Source organism: Paramisgurnus dabryanus, chromosome 2, assembly GCF_030506205.2.
Source record: "Paramisgurnus dabryanus chromosome 2, PD_genome_1.1, whole genome shotgun sequence".
In the NCBI taxonomy this organism is placed as follows: Eukaryota; Metazoa; Chordata; class Actinopteri; order Cypriniformes; family Cobitidae; genus Paramisgurnus; species Paramisgurnus dabryanus.
This window is the reverse complement of record NC_133338.1, coordinates 34565468-34585768: the sequence shown is the minus strand read 5'-3', so window position 1 is coordinate 34585768 and position 20301 is coordinate 34565468. Positions and strand designations below refer to the sequence as shown.

General features: G+C 38.3%; 1 protein-coding gene across 14 annotated transcripts in view; it reads right to left on the bottom strand.

Moving 5' to 3' along the window:
• The window catches only part of dgkza (diacylglycerol kinase, zeta a), a 108164-nt gene that overhangs the window by 21291 nt on the left and 66572 nt on the right, over positions 1-20301 (bottom strand). For 12 of the 14 annotated variants that reach the window (XM_065289462.2, XM_065289464.1, XM_065289465.2 and 9 more), the window contains 11 exons: positions 19662-19724; positions 19326-19399; positions 18976-19087; positions 18678-18877; positions 17972-18072; positions 13940-14019; positions 13045-13083; positions 12085-12154; positions 8908-8948; positions 8606-8802; positions 3023-3124 (listed from right to left, as the gene is read on the bottom strand). In XM_065289462.2, coding sequence (XP_065145534.1) covers positions 3023-3124; positions 8606-8802; positions 8908-8948; positions 12085-12154; positions 13045-13083; positions 13940-14019; positions 17972-18072; positions 18678-18877; positions 18976-19087; positions 19326-19399; positions 19662-19724 — 1079 coding nt within the window. The remainder of the gene's footprint in view (positions 1-3022; positions 3125-8605; positions 8803-8907; positions 8949-12084; positions 12155-13044; positions 13084-13939; positions 14020-17971; positions 18073-18677; positions 18878-18975; positions 19088-19325; positions 19400-19661; positions 19725-20301) is intronic. The other 2 variants (XM_065289456.1, XM_065289461.1) reach the window with 1 other exon arrangement.

Genomic DNA, 20301 nt, shown 5'->3' with positions numbered 1-20301 from the left:
TATCAGCTTGAATCAGTCAGCCCATTCTCTTCTGACCTCTAGCATCAAAAAGACATTTTCGCCCACATGACTGCCGCCATGGCCGGACTTACCATTGGGCTTGAGTGGGCTTGAGCCCAGGGGCCTCGGCCAATAGGGGCCTCCGTGCTTGCTTGCGTTCGTTTGATTTGTTCAGTCGTTTTCATTTTTTATTTTACAGCCTATTGGTTGGTGCAGAATTGTTTGGTGCTGCATTTAATTCGTTAATATATATATGTCAGTCATCTTGGTGCTGAATATGACGCGCTGAGTTTACTGCTTTTGAAACCCATAGATGCTAGTACAATAGCGAATACGCGAAATGCGAGTCATGAATGAGCTTTACAGATAATGAGAAAGAGCAACGCGAAAATGAAGCGCTCAGTATGAAAAAGATTACTAGAGTAGCCTATGGTCTTGTAACTCAGTTTTTTTCTTGTTTGTTTGTAATCTTACGTGATACGCCGGTATACGCAGTATATCCACTAGTAATGGTCAAGGATTTCCGTATACCCATTTAAAAAAGCGTGAGGATACTTAACAGTGTGTGACAAACCTTTGACACTTTCATTCAGAAATTGACATCTGAATCACTCACCATTCACATGCTGCACTTGCTACTTTGGCGGGTTTAACCTCATATACAGTCGGCTATTTGGTATTTAATGCATTTGACTTCATGCGGCACTGCGCGATCCGATCATCATATGAAATCAAATTATCACGGCGCAAAAGTGATTGTAAAGCAGACGGGTGTTTTCTAGTGGTTCAACAACAGCAAAAAGAATTACATCAGAGTACCGCGAGAGCGATTCGAGAAATCACACAGAGAAGTCTGCTTTCTAATCGCTCTCGCGGTACTTTGACATCACCAAGCGGTCTGCGTAGCGCCAAATGAAATCCAATCTGTTCGCAGTCTGCAGTTCACGCGACAAACAGTTTCTGTGGAGAAATAAACGAGTGAAGCAGAGCTACGAAACATAACAAAATCCGGAGAGTTAACAACGCACATATGACTATGTCAACATTTAAATCATCAGTCCAGTTTATTACTTCATCTGGAGGTGAGGATTCACTAAATTATGGCCATGTTGTTGTCCTGATGGTTTTTGATATAATCCACTAGCTAGCCTAACTTTCCTGTAGTTTCTCTTTCAGCATGTTTGCTAACAGAATCACAGTTTAAACTTCTGAAAAGTGTTCATTTTTATATCTACGTTCATGGTTTTAATGTATTACGTTCATATCAGATGCAAAAATTTATTAATGATCATCTTCTCCACTTTGGTTTTTGGTGTCTAATATTACATGATGGTCTTGTCATAATTATTAAATAACATCCTAAAATCTTTACTTTTTCATTCTTAAACACTGCACCCCTTGTACGCTATTTGCAAAAAATACACTTGTTGATTATGTTTATAACATTATATGGTGTGTAATAAGGTGAATGTTTATCAAGACTATTATTATTTTCTTAAGCTAAGTCTTACACAATGATTTTAAATGTTGTTATGGGGTATTTTTTAATGTGCATGATTAATTTGGATTTGTGACATCCCTAAAAATACATGATTTAATTTTAGACTGGGCTTATGTTCTGCTTTAGAGATATAGGGGCAGTTTCCTAGTCAGGTCTTATCCTAGTCCCAGACTAAAATGCATGTTTGATCTGTCTTAATTTAAACACATCTTGCACTGATATATCTTAACATTGTCTCAAGACGCACACCAGTAATGTTTTTTGTAAGGTTTGTTTGTAAAAACTACTTGAATGCCCTAATAATAACCTATAGCAATAGGCCTAGTGCTGGATTAATCTAAACCCTGTCGGGAAACTTCCCTAAAATATAGTTCTATGATATATTTTTTATTTTAGGTTGTTTACTGTATGTGTGCACTCTCAGAAGATAATTTACACAAGCTGTCACTGGGGTGGTACCCTTTCAAGTAGTACACCTTTGTACCTAAAGAGTGCATGTAATGGGAACAAATGTATATATCTGTACCTAAATAGTAAATATTAGGACCCATTTAAAGGGTACCATCCTAGTGACAGCTTTTGTACCTTTTGTTCTGAGAGTGTAGGGCCCAAAATTTATTCAAGCCCAGGGGCCTCCACCCTGGTAAGTCCTGCCCTGACTGCCGCATACTGGATGTTTTTCCCTTTTCAAACCATTCTTTGTAAACCCTAGAAATGATTGTGCGTGAGTAACTGAGTAGATTGTGAATACTCAGATCGGCCTATCTGGGACCAACAACCATGCCATGCTCAAAATTGCTTAAATCACCTTTCTTTCCCATTCTGACATTCAGTTTGGAGTTCTGGAGATTGTCTTGACTAGGACCACACCCCTAAATGCATTAAAGCAACTGCCACAGTTGTCACACCACAGAAAAATGTGTTATTAACTAATAAAATAAGTTATAAAAATCTTGGAAAAGAGGGCAGCATTTTTTGTTCTCGAATGCTGGGGGGCGTGTCCGCTGTCAGCGCTGAAACTACGCCCACTCTAGGGAAAGCTGCAGTCTTTCAACTTTCTACCCAATTTTCAAATACCGCTTTAACCTGAATGGATGCTCGTAATTATGTTAAGGGCAGGGCCATTTGCTGCGGCTCAAGCGTGCACCGAGCCACCGTTATAGAGCCGCATAAAAAAAATCCAGAACTCTAAAATGGTAAAAACTGTTTAACATGTTTAACTCTGCAATTCAGTACGACACAATTTACAACTTTTTTGGTGCGTTTCAGCAATACATTTCTAACATTTATATTGCTTCAAGATTGACTTTACAGGGACTTTTAATATACTGTCAACCTACAGAGAAGAAAATGAAAGAAGATGAGAGGAGCAGTCAGAGCTTGTTGCTAGCATAAAGACACGGAAGATCTCCTAAACATCACAGAAGTCATTCATTACTGAGCTTAGATCCATACAAATATGATCATAAAGACGTTTTAGAGATTCGGGAAGAGCATAAATGTTTTCTCTGTTCCTCCTACCTGCTGAGAGCTGGTTTGGCAGATCTGAGTGAGTCACTGTGTGCAAGAGCTTCTGCAACAGAGCTGTCACTAGAAACACGCTTCCTTTGGAGCTCCGCAACCCTGAGGAAACAAGCAGAGAGACATTATCAGAGGGTATTTTTCACTGTCACAAAAATGGGACAAAGCTCCACCGGAAAAGGCCAGTTATTATACGTGCAACCAACAAAGGCTTTTTTTGTAGAGAATAAGAAAACAGCTCTTGTATGCGTGACCAGTTCAGCAATAAACAAAACATAAAGAGCAAAAGATGAGTGTGCTTGTATGCTGACCAAAAAAAGAAAATACTGTATACAGTTTGACAGAGGAAAACAACAGATTAAGAATAATCTACAAAACACAAACTTAGATGAATATTGTTATTGTATGCATGACAGAAAGGGAAAGGAAGAGATGAAGGCAGAGAAAGAGCAAGAGAGAAAAAATGTCCTTTGATCTCTGCATGTGCATTAATTACCCTGTAGCAGTCTGATCTTATTCAGTAGAGTAAACATAACCGATGGAAACAAAGACGAAAAGAAATCCAACTTTTGAAGACAATGCTGCCTTTTACCGTGTTCACCCACAGTTCACCCTGGCAGAGTCAGCACTTAACACCACAGAGTACACCACAGCAACTAATAACCTCCTTTTACTCATTTAATATTCCTTTCATGAGTAATTCTGTGTGATTCTGAATTGAATAAAAGCATGTTCAATGTTGGCTTGGCAAGAGATCATTATTTCAACCCTAAGGGAGTCAAGCAATCTAATGATGCAAGAGACATCAACAGCCATGCATGTGTGTGACTGACTGTGTGTATGTACTGTATGCCTGTGTGTAGAAAGAGACAAACAATAAATGCCAATCAGCATACAATATAATAAGTGCGACAAGATTACATGGCAACAGTTTACAATGAGATTTAATTTGTCAACGCATCTGTTAACAAGCTATTACTCGGCGCTCTGGAATGCTTGATTCATATTTCCCAAATAACAACCACCTGTAACTGAAAACACAGCTTTATCCGGGTGTGGCAACTACTCTTGAACGGTACAGCTTAAAACTTACAAATATAGATATGCCTAACTAATATGAGATTATATTTACAAATGATTAAAATGTATTGCATCATTTGAACTGCTTGCTTACAGCTGCAGGACACTTTTTTCCTTGTGGTGGGTTAGCATTACTATGAATCAGATAATCGAAACATAACATTGTACACATATCACCTTGTGTGATATGTGTACAAAGACCCCTCTGCTTTGTGACAGTTCAACCATTCTGGTTTATATTATGCCTTACTTGATATGAATTAACAATTATACAACAACTGTTAATCTTAGTTAGTATGTTTATTAATACAGTAAAAATATTTTGCATGTTGCTAATACATAAATGCACAAATGAAATATAAAAATGACAAAAAAAATATATGGGAGAAAAGGATGTTCAAAGAAAAATAAAGTTTTTGTAGTTGTATGGATGTACTTTTTAATACACTAATTAGTCTTGCTTTGAAAATAAAGAGACTTTCATCTTTGATGTTGAATACCCATACACCCATATACAGGTGGCTGAGAATGAATTGGACATACAGGCAGATAAGTCCATAAAAATTGTGATAGAAAGCAGACAGTAAAACTCTAAAAGTGCAATCGATAGGTTTCAAATGACTTTACGCACTTAGTGGAACGCCCTACTGAAGGTCAAGAGAGCGCTATCTGCTGTTGTCCGCAGGTTAAGTGATTTCTTCTGTTTAGCCTTTATACAGAACCAATGAGGAGATGACAAGCTTGGGCTATGTTTCTACAAAATGGCATTAGAAATGAAAACCCAGAAAAGAGGAAGTTGTGAACTTTGTGTCAAATGTGTCTCTGTCCCCAGTGAGGGGAAACAATAGCAGCCGTCTCATATTTACAGTAACCACATCAAAAGTAACCTTATGTAAACACTGGATATATTAACACATTAAAATATTAATGTAACATTTAGAATTAATTAACTATATTAATCATTGTAAATTTTAGCCATAAATCATATCTTTGTGTAATTTTCTTACCTGGATTGTTGTCACATAATGAGGCAACCAACTACAAAGATTATTTACACTACTGCTGAAGTTGGCTAAAGAGTCATGTGAAAATCCGAAATGCAATGTTTGCAAATCCGAAATGCATCTTTATTAGATAAATTGTTGTACAAAGAGTATTAAACTTGTCTTCAGGTCTTTTCATTAACATTATTTAAAAATATTAACATTATATCATATTGTTTTATGAATATAATCCTGAAGCCATTGAAAGGCAAGGGTTTTTTCACAAAACAGATGTAAACATCACCAAAGTGGATGACAGGAATCTTGCGGTTTTTAGAATACAAACACAGGATCAGGTTCCCAAAAGTTGTAGTTTGTGTTTATATCTTAATATGTCTTCTGCTGAGAGGTGATTTAAATATTTGTAGGTCACTGAAAACTATGGATAGAGAACTTCCGAGGACATTTAATTTAGATATAAGACACATATTATAGCCACATGTGCTCCAAATCAAACATGCAAAACAAAGATTAAAGACCAATGATCCCTAACCGTCTCAGAACACATGACTGCAGCAGCATTAGGACACACACAGGACTGAAAGTGCCGTATGTGTTCGCTCAATATTTTCCCATTGGAGGCCAAACTACAGCTCCTATCTGATTTTGGCTATACAATCATGACATAATCAGAGTAAAGTAATGTCCAAAGAAGCGGCCTGTCCGGACTCATTAAACCACTTAACTCTGCCCTGAGGTCCAAATGTTTTGCTTCAGAACAACTGGGTGAGGGATCTGATACCTCAGAGGTCGAAGATACAATAACTACTACTCCCTAATCAATCCTAGCATGATTACCGTAGTACATACTGCAGTATTAGACAACGTAGTAATAAAATGCGATCTATAGAACAGTTTGTCCGTTTGGGGCAGGGGTTTCCTAAACTTTTCATTTCATGACCCACTAAGGGGCCAATCACACCAAACACGTTTTAAACGCTTGGAAACGCAAGGTGCATCAGCCTGTTTTTTGGTCACTTTAAAAAAGACCAATGCGGCGCAGCTTTTTATATTGCTAGGCAACCCCCGAGTCAGCTGTCTTGTCAATAAAATATTGAAGTGTGAGGGCCCTTTTGCTGTTAACTGTAATATTAGAAAAAACTTTAATAAAGAGGACGCTTGCTCTGACCTTGATTGAGGGTGAGAGGTGCACAAACACACAGGAAACAGTGAGTGACTGCAATCTTCGGTTGTTCCGAACAACTGTAAACTGTCACCACAACGGAAAGCCCGCCTCTCCCCTCATTCGATTAGACAATGGAAAGACGTGAATGATGTCGGGCGCGTTTCCGCTCTCAGCGCTTCTTCAAAAAATGCGTGCTGCGGCAAAAGACGCAAGCATAAACAGCGCACATAATGCTTACTGCCCATAGAAATTCATTCAAAAAAGGCACCTGCAACTAATAAATGTGTTTGGTGTGATTGGCCCCTTAAATAGGTATAATTTATCCCAGGACCTACCAACATAATTTTAAATAGAAACATGACAAAGTGCCCTTTTTTCTCTTTTTGTATTCTTTACTTCCCTTGTCATTTTATTAATGAAATGTATTTTTAATTCTTGATATACCTTGTCGTATCAAAATAATTGTCATTTCTTGTCATTAGTTGGACTTAACTGTTTTGTGTCATTTACTGCTACAGCAAAGCGACTTTGCGCAACCCACCTTATACAGTTCATTTTGGGTCATTTTACACCACTGATAAGGGTCTTTAAGGGTCTTTTTACACCACTGATCATTCTTTATATATATATTTTATTGCATTTCGGTTAAAAGATCCTTCTAAAATTCCCACATTGCAGCTTTAAAAGCACCAATTAGACGATTCACGGTTTTACATTTCCTTTGGTGTGTAGGTGTGTATTAGTACATGTCAACGATATGCAAAAGGTACGCACCCCAAAGTAAATGATGATGCGAGTTATTGGCTCAAATGTAAATCTCTTTTTCTTGGACTACAACAAACACAAGGATTGTAGGCAACAGTTTATTTCCTGGGATTGGTGATGTAGACAAGACTGACATTATCATAATTCCTCTCGCTTCGGACTCTGTAACTTAAAGCAACACTATGTAGTTTCCATGTAAAAATGACTTACAGCTCCCCCATGTGGTTGAAAAGCGCAACAGTGCCTGGTATCAGACACTTTCTGCAGGCAGGGGGAGGGGCGGGGCTGTGTTTCCTACCCTCCACCACCACTTTCAAAGTGTGCTTGTAGCAGCTAGGAGGCTGCTCAGGTTGTAGCAACAGTACAATTTGTCCAGTTAAAAGTTGTTCTATCACTGAAATAATTTTAGAGACATTATTTAAAGGTAAAAAACTACATAGTGTTGCTTTAACTCCTGTTAGCATTGCATTGTGACCAAATCTTTCAAACACGGTAAGGAGAATCATATTTCCGGCTGACCTCAGAAGTATTCAGGCCAATCACAACGTACAGATTAGCTGGCCAATCAGGGACACAGCACTTTTCAAATAAATGAGTTTTCTATATGAATCAGTGCAGTGAAATCAGTTTCAGGAAGACAGGGAAATCTGGAGCTACAAAAATGTACGATATGTTCACCACGCGAACACATTGTACTATACCAAATAATGAAATAGGTGCACTTTAAGCCAATGTCAATTTAAACTTTAATAAGTAAATCTTAAATGATCAGAAAAACATAATTGTCTAAAAACTAAACAAAACTAAATCATAAAAAATAAAATAATTATGTATTTTCTTTCCCTCTAGCTCTCTTACCCCCTCCGCGCACACACACACACACACACACACACACACACACACACACACACATAGAGGAGATTAGCAGAGCTTCAGTGCTGTATGACTTTTTCAGGCAGCTAAAAATAGCGGATCGGATCAAGCACTGCGCTGCAGGAAACGCTCTGTTTTATTCGCTCTGAGCCACACAATTATCCAGCTACACACAAAATCTCACAATCGCATCATTCCCACACAAAAACAAGCAAATATATTCACGTATGAACCTGCCCACATGTGTTCAAGCACATAGAAACAGCCTTTCAGAGGCAATGATTATATATGCCCTAGGTGGATGTTAATCTTACTGTTCCCAGTACAGTTGAATTAATGTTGTAAATGTACCATTTGCACAAAACTCGACTATGAGAACGACACTGCCACCAGACGGCTCAGTGCTGTATAACTCAGTGGCCTTATGGCTGATGTTACAGGACAAAAGAGCTGCTTTCTCATTAAAAACTAGCTATTAGTTAATAATGAACATATTGTTTCTGGTCGAAAAAATCTAATTTATAAAAAAAAATAATTCATGTCAAAAGGCGCTAGATGCATACTGTATTACTGTACTACAGTTAACCAGATACTAAATGTTTGTGTTTAGGGTATCTCAAGAAAGTGTGCAGCATGATTTCTTGGTTTGTATGTATATGCTTTTTCTATAATTGAACCATGTTTATTGTGTCTCACCTGGGTGCAGGTGTGTTTGGTGGAGAAGAGGAAGATGATGGGAAGGCGAATTTGAGTGGAACGGATGGGAAATCTTCAGAGGAATCCACCAGGTCTGGCATGCCCGGTGATGTGCTGACCGTCTCTGTGACAACCAGCTCTGGATCCAAAATGAACAACTCATCCTGAGATATTTCAGTCACGTAGTTAAGATGCTCCTGTAGGGGCGACACAAATAAACGGCATACACGTGTGAATACAATGTGGGGATACAAAATCGTAGCTATTAAAATAAACTGAAGGGTATTGTACGGAAGACTCACTTGAGCTCGGTCGATCCTGTAGAATCGATCTGCTGTTGTAGCTGTAAACACAAAACATAAAAAACAGGTCAATTCTGATCAGGTGCATTCAACGGCAAGTTCAAACTAAAGAGAAGACACCAAAGCTCTCTTGCTGTTACTTTCAGGTCATTTACTGTATTGTTTCAACAGCTCACAATTTTGATAAACTGATGCAAATGCATCTAACAGGAAAGCACTCGGCATATGCTTAAAGTAAGTGTGGACTCATGACACGGCTGGCTAGATATCAGTAAAATGATTAGATTAAATCAGAGGGCACTAAAAGTAGACAGGTCAGGTATGTGGAGGTGTATGATTCTAGCACGCAAAGCAGTCTTATATCCTTTATAATGAGCAAAAAAGTGGCAGCAGATCTCAACGAAGTGAATTAACCCCACAAAGGGAAAGAAAACCCTCTAATAACTCATCCTCATATCTATAAAGAGTACACTTGTAGGACAATTAATGGTAATGTGCACTCGTTTCCCTACACCCTAGTGGCATTCTTCCTCTATATCTGGGGCACAATGTGCTTTATAATAAGCCATTAAAACTGTACAACTCTGGTCTCAGATCTGACTGAACCTCCACCTGAACCTATAACAATTTCAGCAGCAACCTGATAACACTGAGCTGAGATCAGAAGTGCCGCCACAATCACTGTGATGAAAAGTCTCATGGTACAGCTCTGGACTCGGGTAATAAAGCCCTCAGAAGCTCTTTACATTTCAAATGAGGAGATGAGTGGGACGAGTAAAAGGAGAGACTGGAGCAGAGGAGTGAAGTCAAAAGAGATATAATGTCATTTTATCAGTTTAATGTGTGGCAGTTCCGGCTTTATGTAAATGTCACCCAGCTGACAAGGGGAATTTGTGTGCTATGATGATTGACTTCCAGTGTCTTGAAATGCTCAAGGGAAGCCTGACTCTGCTTTAAATTCGTAAAACTGACACTACATTTGTGTGCTGCTACATAAGGTGAAGACATCAACTGTTTTATTAAAAATCGAAGAATGAACAGAGTGACAGTCTCTGTATCGAGGGCTCAGTTCCTCCGATTAATTAGGTAGGATTGGGATGACGGTAATCCAGATGGATTCACACAGCTTCACACTGATCAGAAAGCAAATTACTACAGAGCTTTGAGAATGTTGTCATACAGTCTTATACCATCTGTCTTTGTCCTAACACACTCACTCACACTGGGAGGCTAATAAGGAGTTAGTGGAGTATATTGCAAAGATAAAAATAGCCTGAACATTAACATACTGTAAACAGTTTCATTATACAGAATAAAGAAATTTAAATAAAAACCGAAGAACATTATTAAATCAATTTTATCCCGAGACCTAACTGAAAATAAAATGAAACATGAATTATGAATTGTTTTGAGATGACTAAGCGTGACAGAGTGGTTTGTGCATTGTGTTTGAGTAATGGTGGCACTCATTCTACACCAAAAACACTTTGCCAATTATTTTTTGTGCTATAGGAACAAACTTCCCACTGAATCCTCATATAAATCTTCATGAATTCATTTTACGTGTTACACACTCATTATTTTCAATCCAGCTTTGGGTCAAAATAGACAAACTCAAACCCCTAAGTCGTAATTTAACCTATGCTGGGTTGTTCTATCCCAAAACGCTGGGTGGATTTAACCCATTGTTGGGTCAAATTTAAAGGATTAGTCCATTTTCTTAAAAAAATCCAGATAGTTTACTCACCACCATGTCCTCCAAAATGTTAATGTCTTTCTTTGTTCAGTCGAGAAGAAATTATGTTTTTTGAGGAAAACATTCCAGGAATTTTCTCATTTTAATGGACCTTAATGAACCCCAACACTTAACAGTTTTAATGCAGTTTAAAATTGCAGTTTCAAAGGACTCTAAACGATCCCAAACATGGAATAAGGGTCTTATCTAGCATTTTTGACAATAAAAAATAAAAATATGCACTTTTAAACCACAACTTCTTGTCTTCTCCGGTCCTGTGACGCGCCAGCGCGACCTCACGTAATACGTCATCACATCAAGAGGTCACGGATGACGTATGCAAAACTACGCCCCAGTGTTTACAAGTGTGGAGAAAGAGGACCGTTCCGACATTGTTGTATGTCGATGATCCTAATTAATGTCTTTGTGTCAGTTTATTGTTTAAAATGGTCCGCAGATGTGCCTTTCACATATGTAACACTTGACCTTTCGACGTCATTACGCAATTACGTGAGGTCGCGCTGGTTCGTCACACAGCCGGGGGAAAACGAGAAGTTGTGGTTTAAAAGTGCATTTTTTTTTCTTGCTAAAAATGACACTCGTTTCGCCAGATAAGACCTGAATGCCTCATTTGGGATTTGCGAGTCCTTTGAAACTGCAATTTTAAACTGCATGAAAACGGTTAAGTGTTGGGGTCCATTAAAGTCCATTAAAATTTGAAAAATCCTAGAATGTTTTCCTCAAAAAACATGATTTCTTCTCGACTGAACAAAAAAGACATCAACATTTTGGATGACATGGTGAGTAAATTATCTGGATTTTTTTAAGAAAATGGACTAATCCTTTAAATATTTTCTGTGTTAATTTAACCCAATGGCTGAGTTTGTCCCCTTCTGACCCATTCTTTTGAGTGTGCATGCAATACTACAACATATTCAAAATGCCATCACTAGCATGTATGCATGCATGCACGTGTGCCAGTATACTTGCATGCATGAGTAATGCCTCTTTCAGAGATTGTACTGATCTCCAGGTGTGACCTGGTGGAGCACAGAGTACCCACAGAGTTCATCAATGCAGACATGAAGTTAATATGGTGAAATCAAATTTAAGTTCGCCTTCTATGGCTCTAATTCTCTCCTGCTGACAGTAATCACTGGAACCCCTTATTAACCCTGAAATATCACAGCAGATTCTGGTTCTCTACTATTAGGATTTATGACTCTCTATTGCCACAGTCATAGCTAGAGTAATAAAGAGTATTTTGTGATTTTGAAAGGCTGATTTACTTTTTGCAAAAACCTACAGCTTTGTACACTGATTAAAACAACTTGTAAGTAAAAGATACATCACTGTACAACGTGACCTGAAAGGCAAGAGATCAGACGTCAGTCCATTACAGACCTGACACTCTTCAGCACTGCAGTATAAAGAATACTCACAGTCGAGAAAGCACCATTTGGGTGACAGCCTCTGAGACGATAAAGCCTTTGATTTGGTCCCATCACCTTCCTGAGAATAAAAAGAGAGGTAGAGGAGAAGAGGTGGAGAACAGAGAGGAGAAAAGTTGTGATTAGTGCCAGTTTGTGTAACTTACAGTAGAGACTAACAGCACATGAACAATATGCCAAAGTTTCAGCAAACACACACAGAGCTGACATTACATCAGTTCACCTCTATCCTTAGCTCCAGACTGTTATTTGAAGGACTATAACTTATCCATCAAAGCCATGCAACTGGGTCTAAGAATCTGACATCTAACATCATATATAAACTACAAAGACTATATTTACAGAACCCACAAACACAAAAGGAACACAACACCTGCATGCACCACCAGCACAAAGCTGCCATTCTCTATAAAGCCCACTATGGACGCATCCAACTGTACAGAGCACACGGGAGCACTTAGGACCCTGGGGAAATATGCAGGGGATGGTGGGCTGAGCGAGAGGATTTAGCTTACCAAGCCCTTACACAGTAATTTATGAATATTTGAAATTTTTACTTAAGATATGTCATGAGGCAATCGGCGTACTAATGAGGGTTCTCTTTATGTCTGGTTTCTAGGAGGTGCTAGAGCGTCCTAAATCTCCCAGAGAAGGGATATTCAGGATGAACTATGAAATTCTCTACTTTATGGATGATGTTAAGCTCCTAATTAAAACAAACTATTTTCCTTGTGTTATCTCGCTACTGATTTTGCATTCGTATCCGACTCTGCGCCTTTTTATTTTTTGGTAAAGGTAAAGTTTTTAGGGTTCAATGCGTAATGTCAATAAAATTCTAGGGCCTTGTACAAATAACACAATCATTTGATTTGTTTGAATCTGTATTTCCAGATTTGTTCCTGAAAGTGCTTCAGGTGTGCCTGTCTCACCTCTCTCAGGTGTCTTACCCACCTGGAGTCGTTGTAGAGATGGGTGACATGACACAAAGTCCTGCAGGAGACCCCATTGAATTAGATACTCATGCCCAATCAGATCAGACACACAGACCATCAGTTTAAAATCACACACATCATCATCATCATCATCATATCAGATACATCCCGCATCACCAAAGTATGATCACCTAAACGTAGTCATTGTCGTAGCAAATCCACACATAAACAACCATCTAAGAGGAAACCCTGGAGCACATATTAATTATCTGCTGGTTGGGTGAATGAATTAATGAATGATGGCACTGTGTGAGACAATTAAGACAATCAGTTATTTTATAGACACCAAATTTCACATTTTAAACCTTAGCCCCTAGGATCTTTTTAAACTGCTAAGAATAGGATGTGTGTTTCTCTGAGATTTTCATGGATCAATTAACTGAAAAATGTTAAGTGTGATATAATTACTCACATTCATCAACTTTCTCAATAAAATATAACATATATACTGTGTATACAAACGTATATTTCTGTCTTTTCTTTAGAAGAAAGTAATGTGTGTTTTAAACAACATTGATGTGAATAAAATGACAAAATTTATATTTCGGTAAACTATTCCTTTAAGACAAAGTCCCCAGCTCCTGCCTGCCATGTGGCAACAAAAACAAACAATATTTTGCATATTTATCCAGTTATTATCCATATGCATCCACGGTTCTCTGAAGGACGCGATGAACTCCAAAAAAGACAGTTTGGGATTACATTAAAAGGTATTATTTATGCTCCTTACTGTATCTGTATCCTTATCATTAATCAAACACCTCTCCCCTCCTTTCTCTTTTCTTGTCCTCTCCTTTTCTCATTTCTCACATTTACCCCACTCCATCTGTTAACCCCACACGCTCATTTTTTACCTCCTGTAGTCTTTCGATGTGAGCACGGCAGGTCTCCAGATCACTGTCTCCAGGGACGACGATGAGACCCAGTGGGATTGCTGAGATGAGGATGGGAAGACAGACACAAAAGAAAAGTTAAGGGAGAGATGCAGAGAAGAAACAGCATCGTTCTATAATTCTCACAGTAACAGGCTGCTGTGCATTGCAGAAAAACATGGCCCATATTTTCCTCTCAGGAGATACTGATCAGCAGAGGGAGAGAGAAACAGAATCTTCCAACAGCAATGTTGGCTAATTGTTCTCTGCCTTTGTGCATGTGTCTGTACGCAGAAATGTTGATGAACATGATTTATGGCATTTGTATCTGCCATGTCCAAGCAGTACTAGCTTAGAGCCAACCAAGCGGATTTAAACTAATCCACTAGTCTAGACAGCAATAGGATGTGATGAATAGGACCCTGGAGATGGGAAAACCTTTATAATCACTCCATGCATTTTTTATTCCCAAGGGCCTAAGTTTGCAGTTTTGTCTGCTGTTATTGAGAGAAAGTGAATATGAAGTGGAGTGCATGGCTGCTGGAGGGTTACATGTGTCCAGTTATGGATATGAACACTTTTGTGTCCAAATTACCATGCGGAAAAGGTACCAGCTACACACTTTCACTTTAGGGTGCAGACTTTGATGTTATAAAGATACTCTTTCTTTTTAAAAGCTGGAGAAGCATTAGTAATGCCTACCCTGTTTGAGACACAGATGTAGCCTAGTCTTAATGCATTTAGGGTGATATTTCTCTATTAAATTAGCTTTCACAAGTGAATTAGAAGTTTTTTTGGCATGGTGGAGTGGAAGATAAAGAGCAACAGGGGAGGGCAGGCAGAGGGAGAGAAAACAGGGAGATGGGAGAGGTCTTTCCATTGAAGAATGTTGGGTTGCTTAGCAACATCTGAACAGTCGTTCCCAAATTCAATTCAGGTTTGTTCTGCATTCTCTCTCTCTCCCTCTCTCTCTCTCTCTCTCTAGTTGGTGGTATTGTCAAAGCTCAAAAAGAGTGAAGAGGGGTTGACAGCACTGAGCAGAAGAGATGGAGTGATGTGCGTTTTATTTTTGTATCACAGAGGAAGGACAGAACAACTCTAAGCTCAAATCATTCTCTCACACACATACTGATCTACTTCCATAGGTCCACAGATAGTTTTACTACTGATACAAAAGCCCTCGACACATATACACACCTCTTCTGAACAAAAACAAAATAATTTATGGTTGGGCTGAAAAGATCTCGATATATTTACAAAACAGAGATTTAATCGTATGTTTAACAACACTGATGGATTCTGGACAAAATGCTTTGTGTCATTACACAACAGCAATATAAAACTTAATCTAAATATATTCTTTCAGACCCACTAAACGCCTGTAACAGAGACCATTAACACTCACGGCGGTTATAGGATGACATCTAGCGGTAAAAAATAGAACTACAGTTTGATAAATGCAAGTTGTGAATGAATAAATCTTGTGAAATTTATATTAGATCACAAACTAAAGTTGCTCATTACTGCCATTTACTGTTCTGTCATGCATCTTTGCACAGATTATCTGATGATTAACTAAAGAATGTGTCGTGGTTAAGTCGACAAGCCCATTGTAATGATATGTCAATGATGGCATGACAATACAATCTGATGATTAATTGCCTATGGCCTTATTTGACCAAGTTCATGTCTCTTAAAGAAACAAACATTAACAAAGCTTACACGTTCCTATGTTATCTGTGCAAACAAAAGACTTGTCTGTCTGCGTCGAAAACTTCAAGCACATAGCCATTTTAAATTAATTGTCCTGGTTTATTGTTTTTATATCAAATGCAGATATCTATTTTAAATGCAGTGATCAATCAGTGTTTTCCACTGATCACTTAAACTATGATGGTTGCCCAAAAACCAATCTGTCCTGCCACAGTTTTGTAATGAACCTATTTCTGTAATAAAAACTTCTGCCAATCAGACAGATAAAAAATCCAGATATGGAAGATCAAACCACAAAGGCAATGATTTAATTATATATCTTAGTTTGTTGATAATAATGAATAATAACTTTTCATAAATATTATTATAAAGAGCTGAAATAAAAGTGTTTCAAAAGTAATTTAAAAAGTCATATTTTTTTCTTTTTTTATGCCTATTCATTGGCAATTTTGCAGATGCTCATTTTGAGATAAACATTTGTGTATTACTATTAAATTACATTGTTTTAAACCCCAATCATTTTCTTAAAACATTCTTCATTACTAATTATACCGTGCTTGTAATATAATGTTACTGTAAAAGCAAAGTAGTTGTAATGTAGCTAGCTACTTTTTATAGTAACTTGTAGTGTAGCAAACTACTTTTTCAGATGGGCAGCTTGGCTGTAACTGAACTTCTTTTACTAAGTAGCAGCTTGTGGCTTATCTAACTACAATTTCAAAGTAGCTTCCCCAACACTACATACAATACTGTAAGACTTTTATAGTGGAGCCATAACTAGCATGCAGTGAACTCAGAATGGGCCGCACATGTGTGAGTGTGATAAGACTATAGTCCCTTTCACACATACAGTCTTTACTGGTAATTTACTGGTAAATTGCAGTTAACATGTCATGTGTGAACAGAACCTTTCCGGTAAATCAGTGCTCCCAATTTACCAGTAAGACAGGTTGTAAGATTAACGGTAATTTGCCGGTAAGCGCTGTGTGTGAACGAAAAATATAGCATTACCGGCATTTAGATGACGTCAGACCGCGCTGACAGATCGGGCGGGCCAATCAGAAAGTTTTTTATACAGGTGACGCAGACTGTTTACGGACGTTTCCACACACATGTTGCTTAAAAGTCGAGCACACCTGAAGTTAACATCCACATTTCGTCACCAAAGTTGTTTAAAACAGCTTACCATCTAATTGCCACATTGCCGACGTCCTTAGCACACCATCTGTGAAGCCTAATGTGCAAACGCGCAGGTTCCGTTTGACGCCGCCTAACGCAATGTTGTTTGGTCACGAGCAACTTCGCGACCGTTTGCCACAGATGTGAAAACAACAAAATACGGACCGTGGATATTAAGTCATAACTAGTGATGTTACCAGTGACACCGAAGCTCCGAAGCGTGTGTCAAAAAAACGAACCGATTTTCATTGAAGCTTTGTATCGAAGCTTGATTCGTTCTGGCAAAATCACGTGACCAATGACGTCCGAAGCTTCGTTTCACACACACCCACGTGACTGCTTCGTTTTCTGATTTAAAGGTTTAGAATTGTGCGATGCGCGGCGCGCCCTCATGGGTTGTATTGGAGTATTGCATTACACGGAATCGATTACTGTAGTGAGTTTATGAGATATTATATATATATATATATATATATATATATATAGTAGTGAAAAGTCTTTTCTGCTCCACTTAATACCATGATATATTTTTTATTGGTTCACACTTTATACTTTTGAGTCAGTCTATCCTTAATTTGTTATTTTTGTTTGGAGTACCATTCGCATGAAATGGAACACGCTTTGGTCATGTATTTAATATGTTGTTACATTTATTTATGAATCTATCCTTAATTTGTCAATCCATTAAGTTTTGCTTTTATAATTAATACGTTGTTTAGTTGTGGAACATGTTGTGAAACAGCACTTTCACCAGCAGAGGTCCTCATTGAGCTCTGATTTGAAAAGCTTCGAGTAATGAACCTTTTTCCGATACAATTGGGTTGAAAGCTTCACTGCTTCAAGAAAGCTTCACTTCGCCATCACTAGTCGTTTACAAATACGACACGGACGGAGCTCGCCGGCCGCGCGCCACAGGTAACTTCCGCTTTCTCTCCGAATTTACCGGTATTTTGATACGGATGTGTGAATGATGTCTTACTGGTAAAAAGACGGAATGTCACTGCATGTGTGAACAGCACATTTTTGTATTTACTGGTAAATTCATTCTGGTAAATTCATGGTAATTTACCAGTATTACTGTGTGAAAGAGGCTATTGAGGGTGTGCTGTATTTTATACTCACAAGCTTCTTTGAGTTTCTCCTTGTCATAATGCAGAGCTTCATAATCATGCATGCTGATGCGATTCACTCTAATCCGTAATCTTTCTGGAAACGGCTGCTGACTACAGGAGAGAAAAAGATCAGAGAAACATACAACACACAAGATGAACAAACATCCCACTGACTGAATCTTTATATCATAGCAATGTGTGATAGTGATGATAAAGGTTTGGTCTGGTATACTGTAGTATTGTACCTGCCTAAACAGTGGCTTTAAAATCTGTTATTTTGCTATTATTTATGTTGTGTTCCCTCATGCCCTCAGCCATTTTAGGGAAGTAACAATGGGTCTCATTAGAAACCTATCTGCCAACAGTGCAGTGCTCCCTCTTCACAAAACTGGCCAGGTGTGAAATGAACAAAACCTCTGGGAGAATGATTATCTAATTCATTGGACTAAAAATAAACCTGTCGGTCTTTAGCAGGCCTTTATGAGGACAATATTTATAATTCGACATTGTCAGAGAAATCCAATGAGACAGAGAAAGCTTATATATCACAATAAACGTCTCATTAACAGCTTAATAGAGAGAGACATTGAACCAGTTTAACTTTCTGTCACCGTCACGCTCTTTTAATGTCATAAAAAATGTATGAAGATCTTGTGTGTATGAACACAGGCACGAGTGTGTTCTCATATACAGAGAAGTGTGCATGCTGCACTTACTCATTGAGCAGTGGTATAGATGTGCGTCTTTTGGTTTTCTGCACCATGTTAGCCTGGTTTCGAAGGGAAATGTGAATAACAGACGGTGCAAGCTTACAAGGCTCGCCGTCCACCTGCATGGGGATGGACTTAAAGGTGGTGAGAGTGACCTCCCGACACTGATTTAACCTCTCGCCGTGACCTCCGACTTGCAGCGTAGCCTACAGTCACAGCAAACAACGGAGAGAATGTAAACTAGCACAACTGATTCTAAGAGATCTTAGGTCACTTTAATCTAATGCAACAAGGTAAAACATACCAGTGATGTCATTGTGAAACCAATGACCTCAATGCAGCCATCGTCATGACGTTGAGGCTCAAAGTCATGATGTTCACTCGGATTTCCCCATGGCATTGTGCCTGCACAGTACCTGAAATAACCAATAACATCTAAACATTAATATGTTAGTGTAAAAAATTCTGGAACAATTGATTTATTGCTTTCCTCATTTTGGATAAAAGCCACTTTAGATACAAGAATCTGAAAAATGCATAAATGTAAACGCATTTCTTCACACAGACATATCTAGTACTAACATAATGAGGAATAGCAAGAAAAGCAGAAAATGGAGGAAGGACAAAGATACAAAAGTGGGTAGAATTTGTAACCTGGGGATATTGAGAAAGACCAGGCACTGTAGCTTTAAATCCTGGACTTTAGAGGTCAAATCTGTCCCGTCACACTAGAGAAAAGGAAACAGAAGCAGTGGTAATTTAAATCTGACATTTAATTTGGTACAACAATAATAGTGAAAGAATAAATGTCAACATTGATATAAAGATGCTTCCTCTGAGCCCTAAAGCCCAAGAGAAATAAAGGCAGAAAATGAAAATGCAAATACTTCACAGACACATATAGTTCAGCCTTAAATCGCACACACACATGCATGCATACAAACATTTCCTCTTTTCCTCTTCACAAAAGGCTCTATTTTCTGTACCTACCACCACTCTGATGTGTTTAGCCAGGTCTTTTGAACTGCCCATCAAGAAATCAGAAAACGCTGTCTGTTAAAAAAAAAGAACAAACTTTATGTGCATTTTTATTATTGTTAACATTACTGGTCCTGTTTGTTTGTTTTGTCTTAACGGCATTGCAGAATCTATGGCTATATTTATGGAGAGGACCGGTTAATCTATACACATCAATTTGATATCTTCAATTCCCCAAACCTTCAGGCGTTTGGAAATGGGAAGAAACCGGAATGCATGGAGTAAACGCACGCTGACACACATGCAAACTCCACAAAGAAAGACTGGCCCTGCTTACACCTGGTATTAACATCCATTTCAGGGAACCAATCATGTCGGGGCATAAACAGAACAACAAAATTCTATCATTTGATAGAAGCCAAAACACTAATCTGTCCTGATGCAAATGAGCACACATCTGTTGAGCTAAAACATTAAGTTAAGAGTAAAGAATCTGTCAATCGACAATTGTGTTACAACACGGCTTTAAAAGAAAATCATTCGGTGACTAAAATAATGATGAGCATTCTGCTTGAAACATCATGTTTGCCAAGACATAAAAGCATATTTGAAAAAGGTACTATGCTGCCCTTTTGAGCTTTTGTTTGTTATT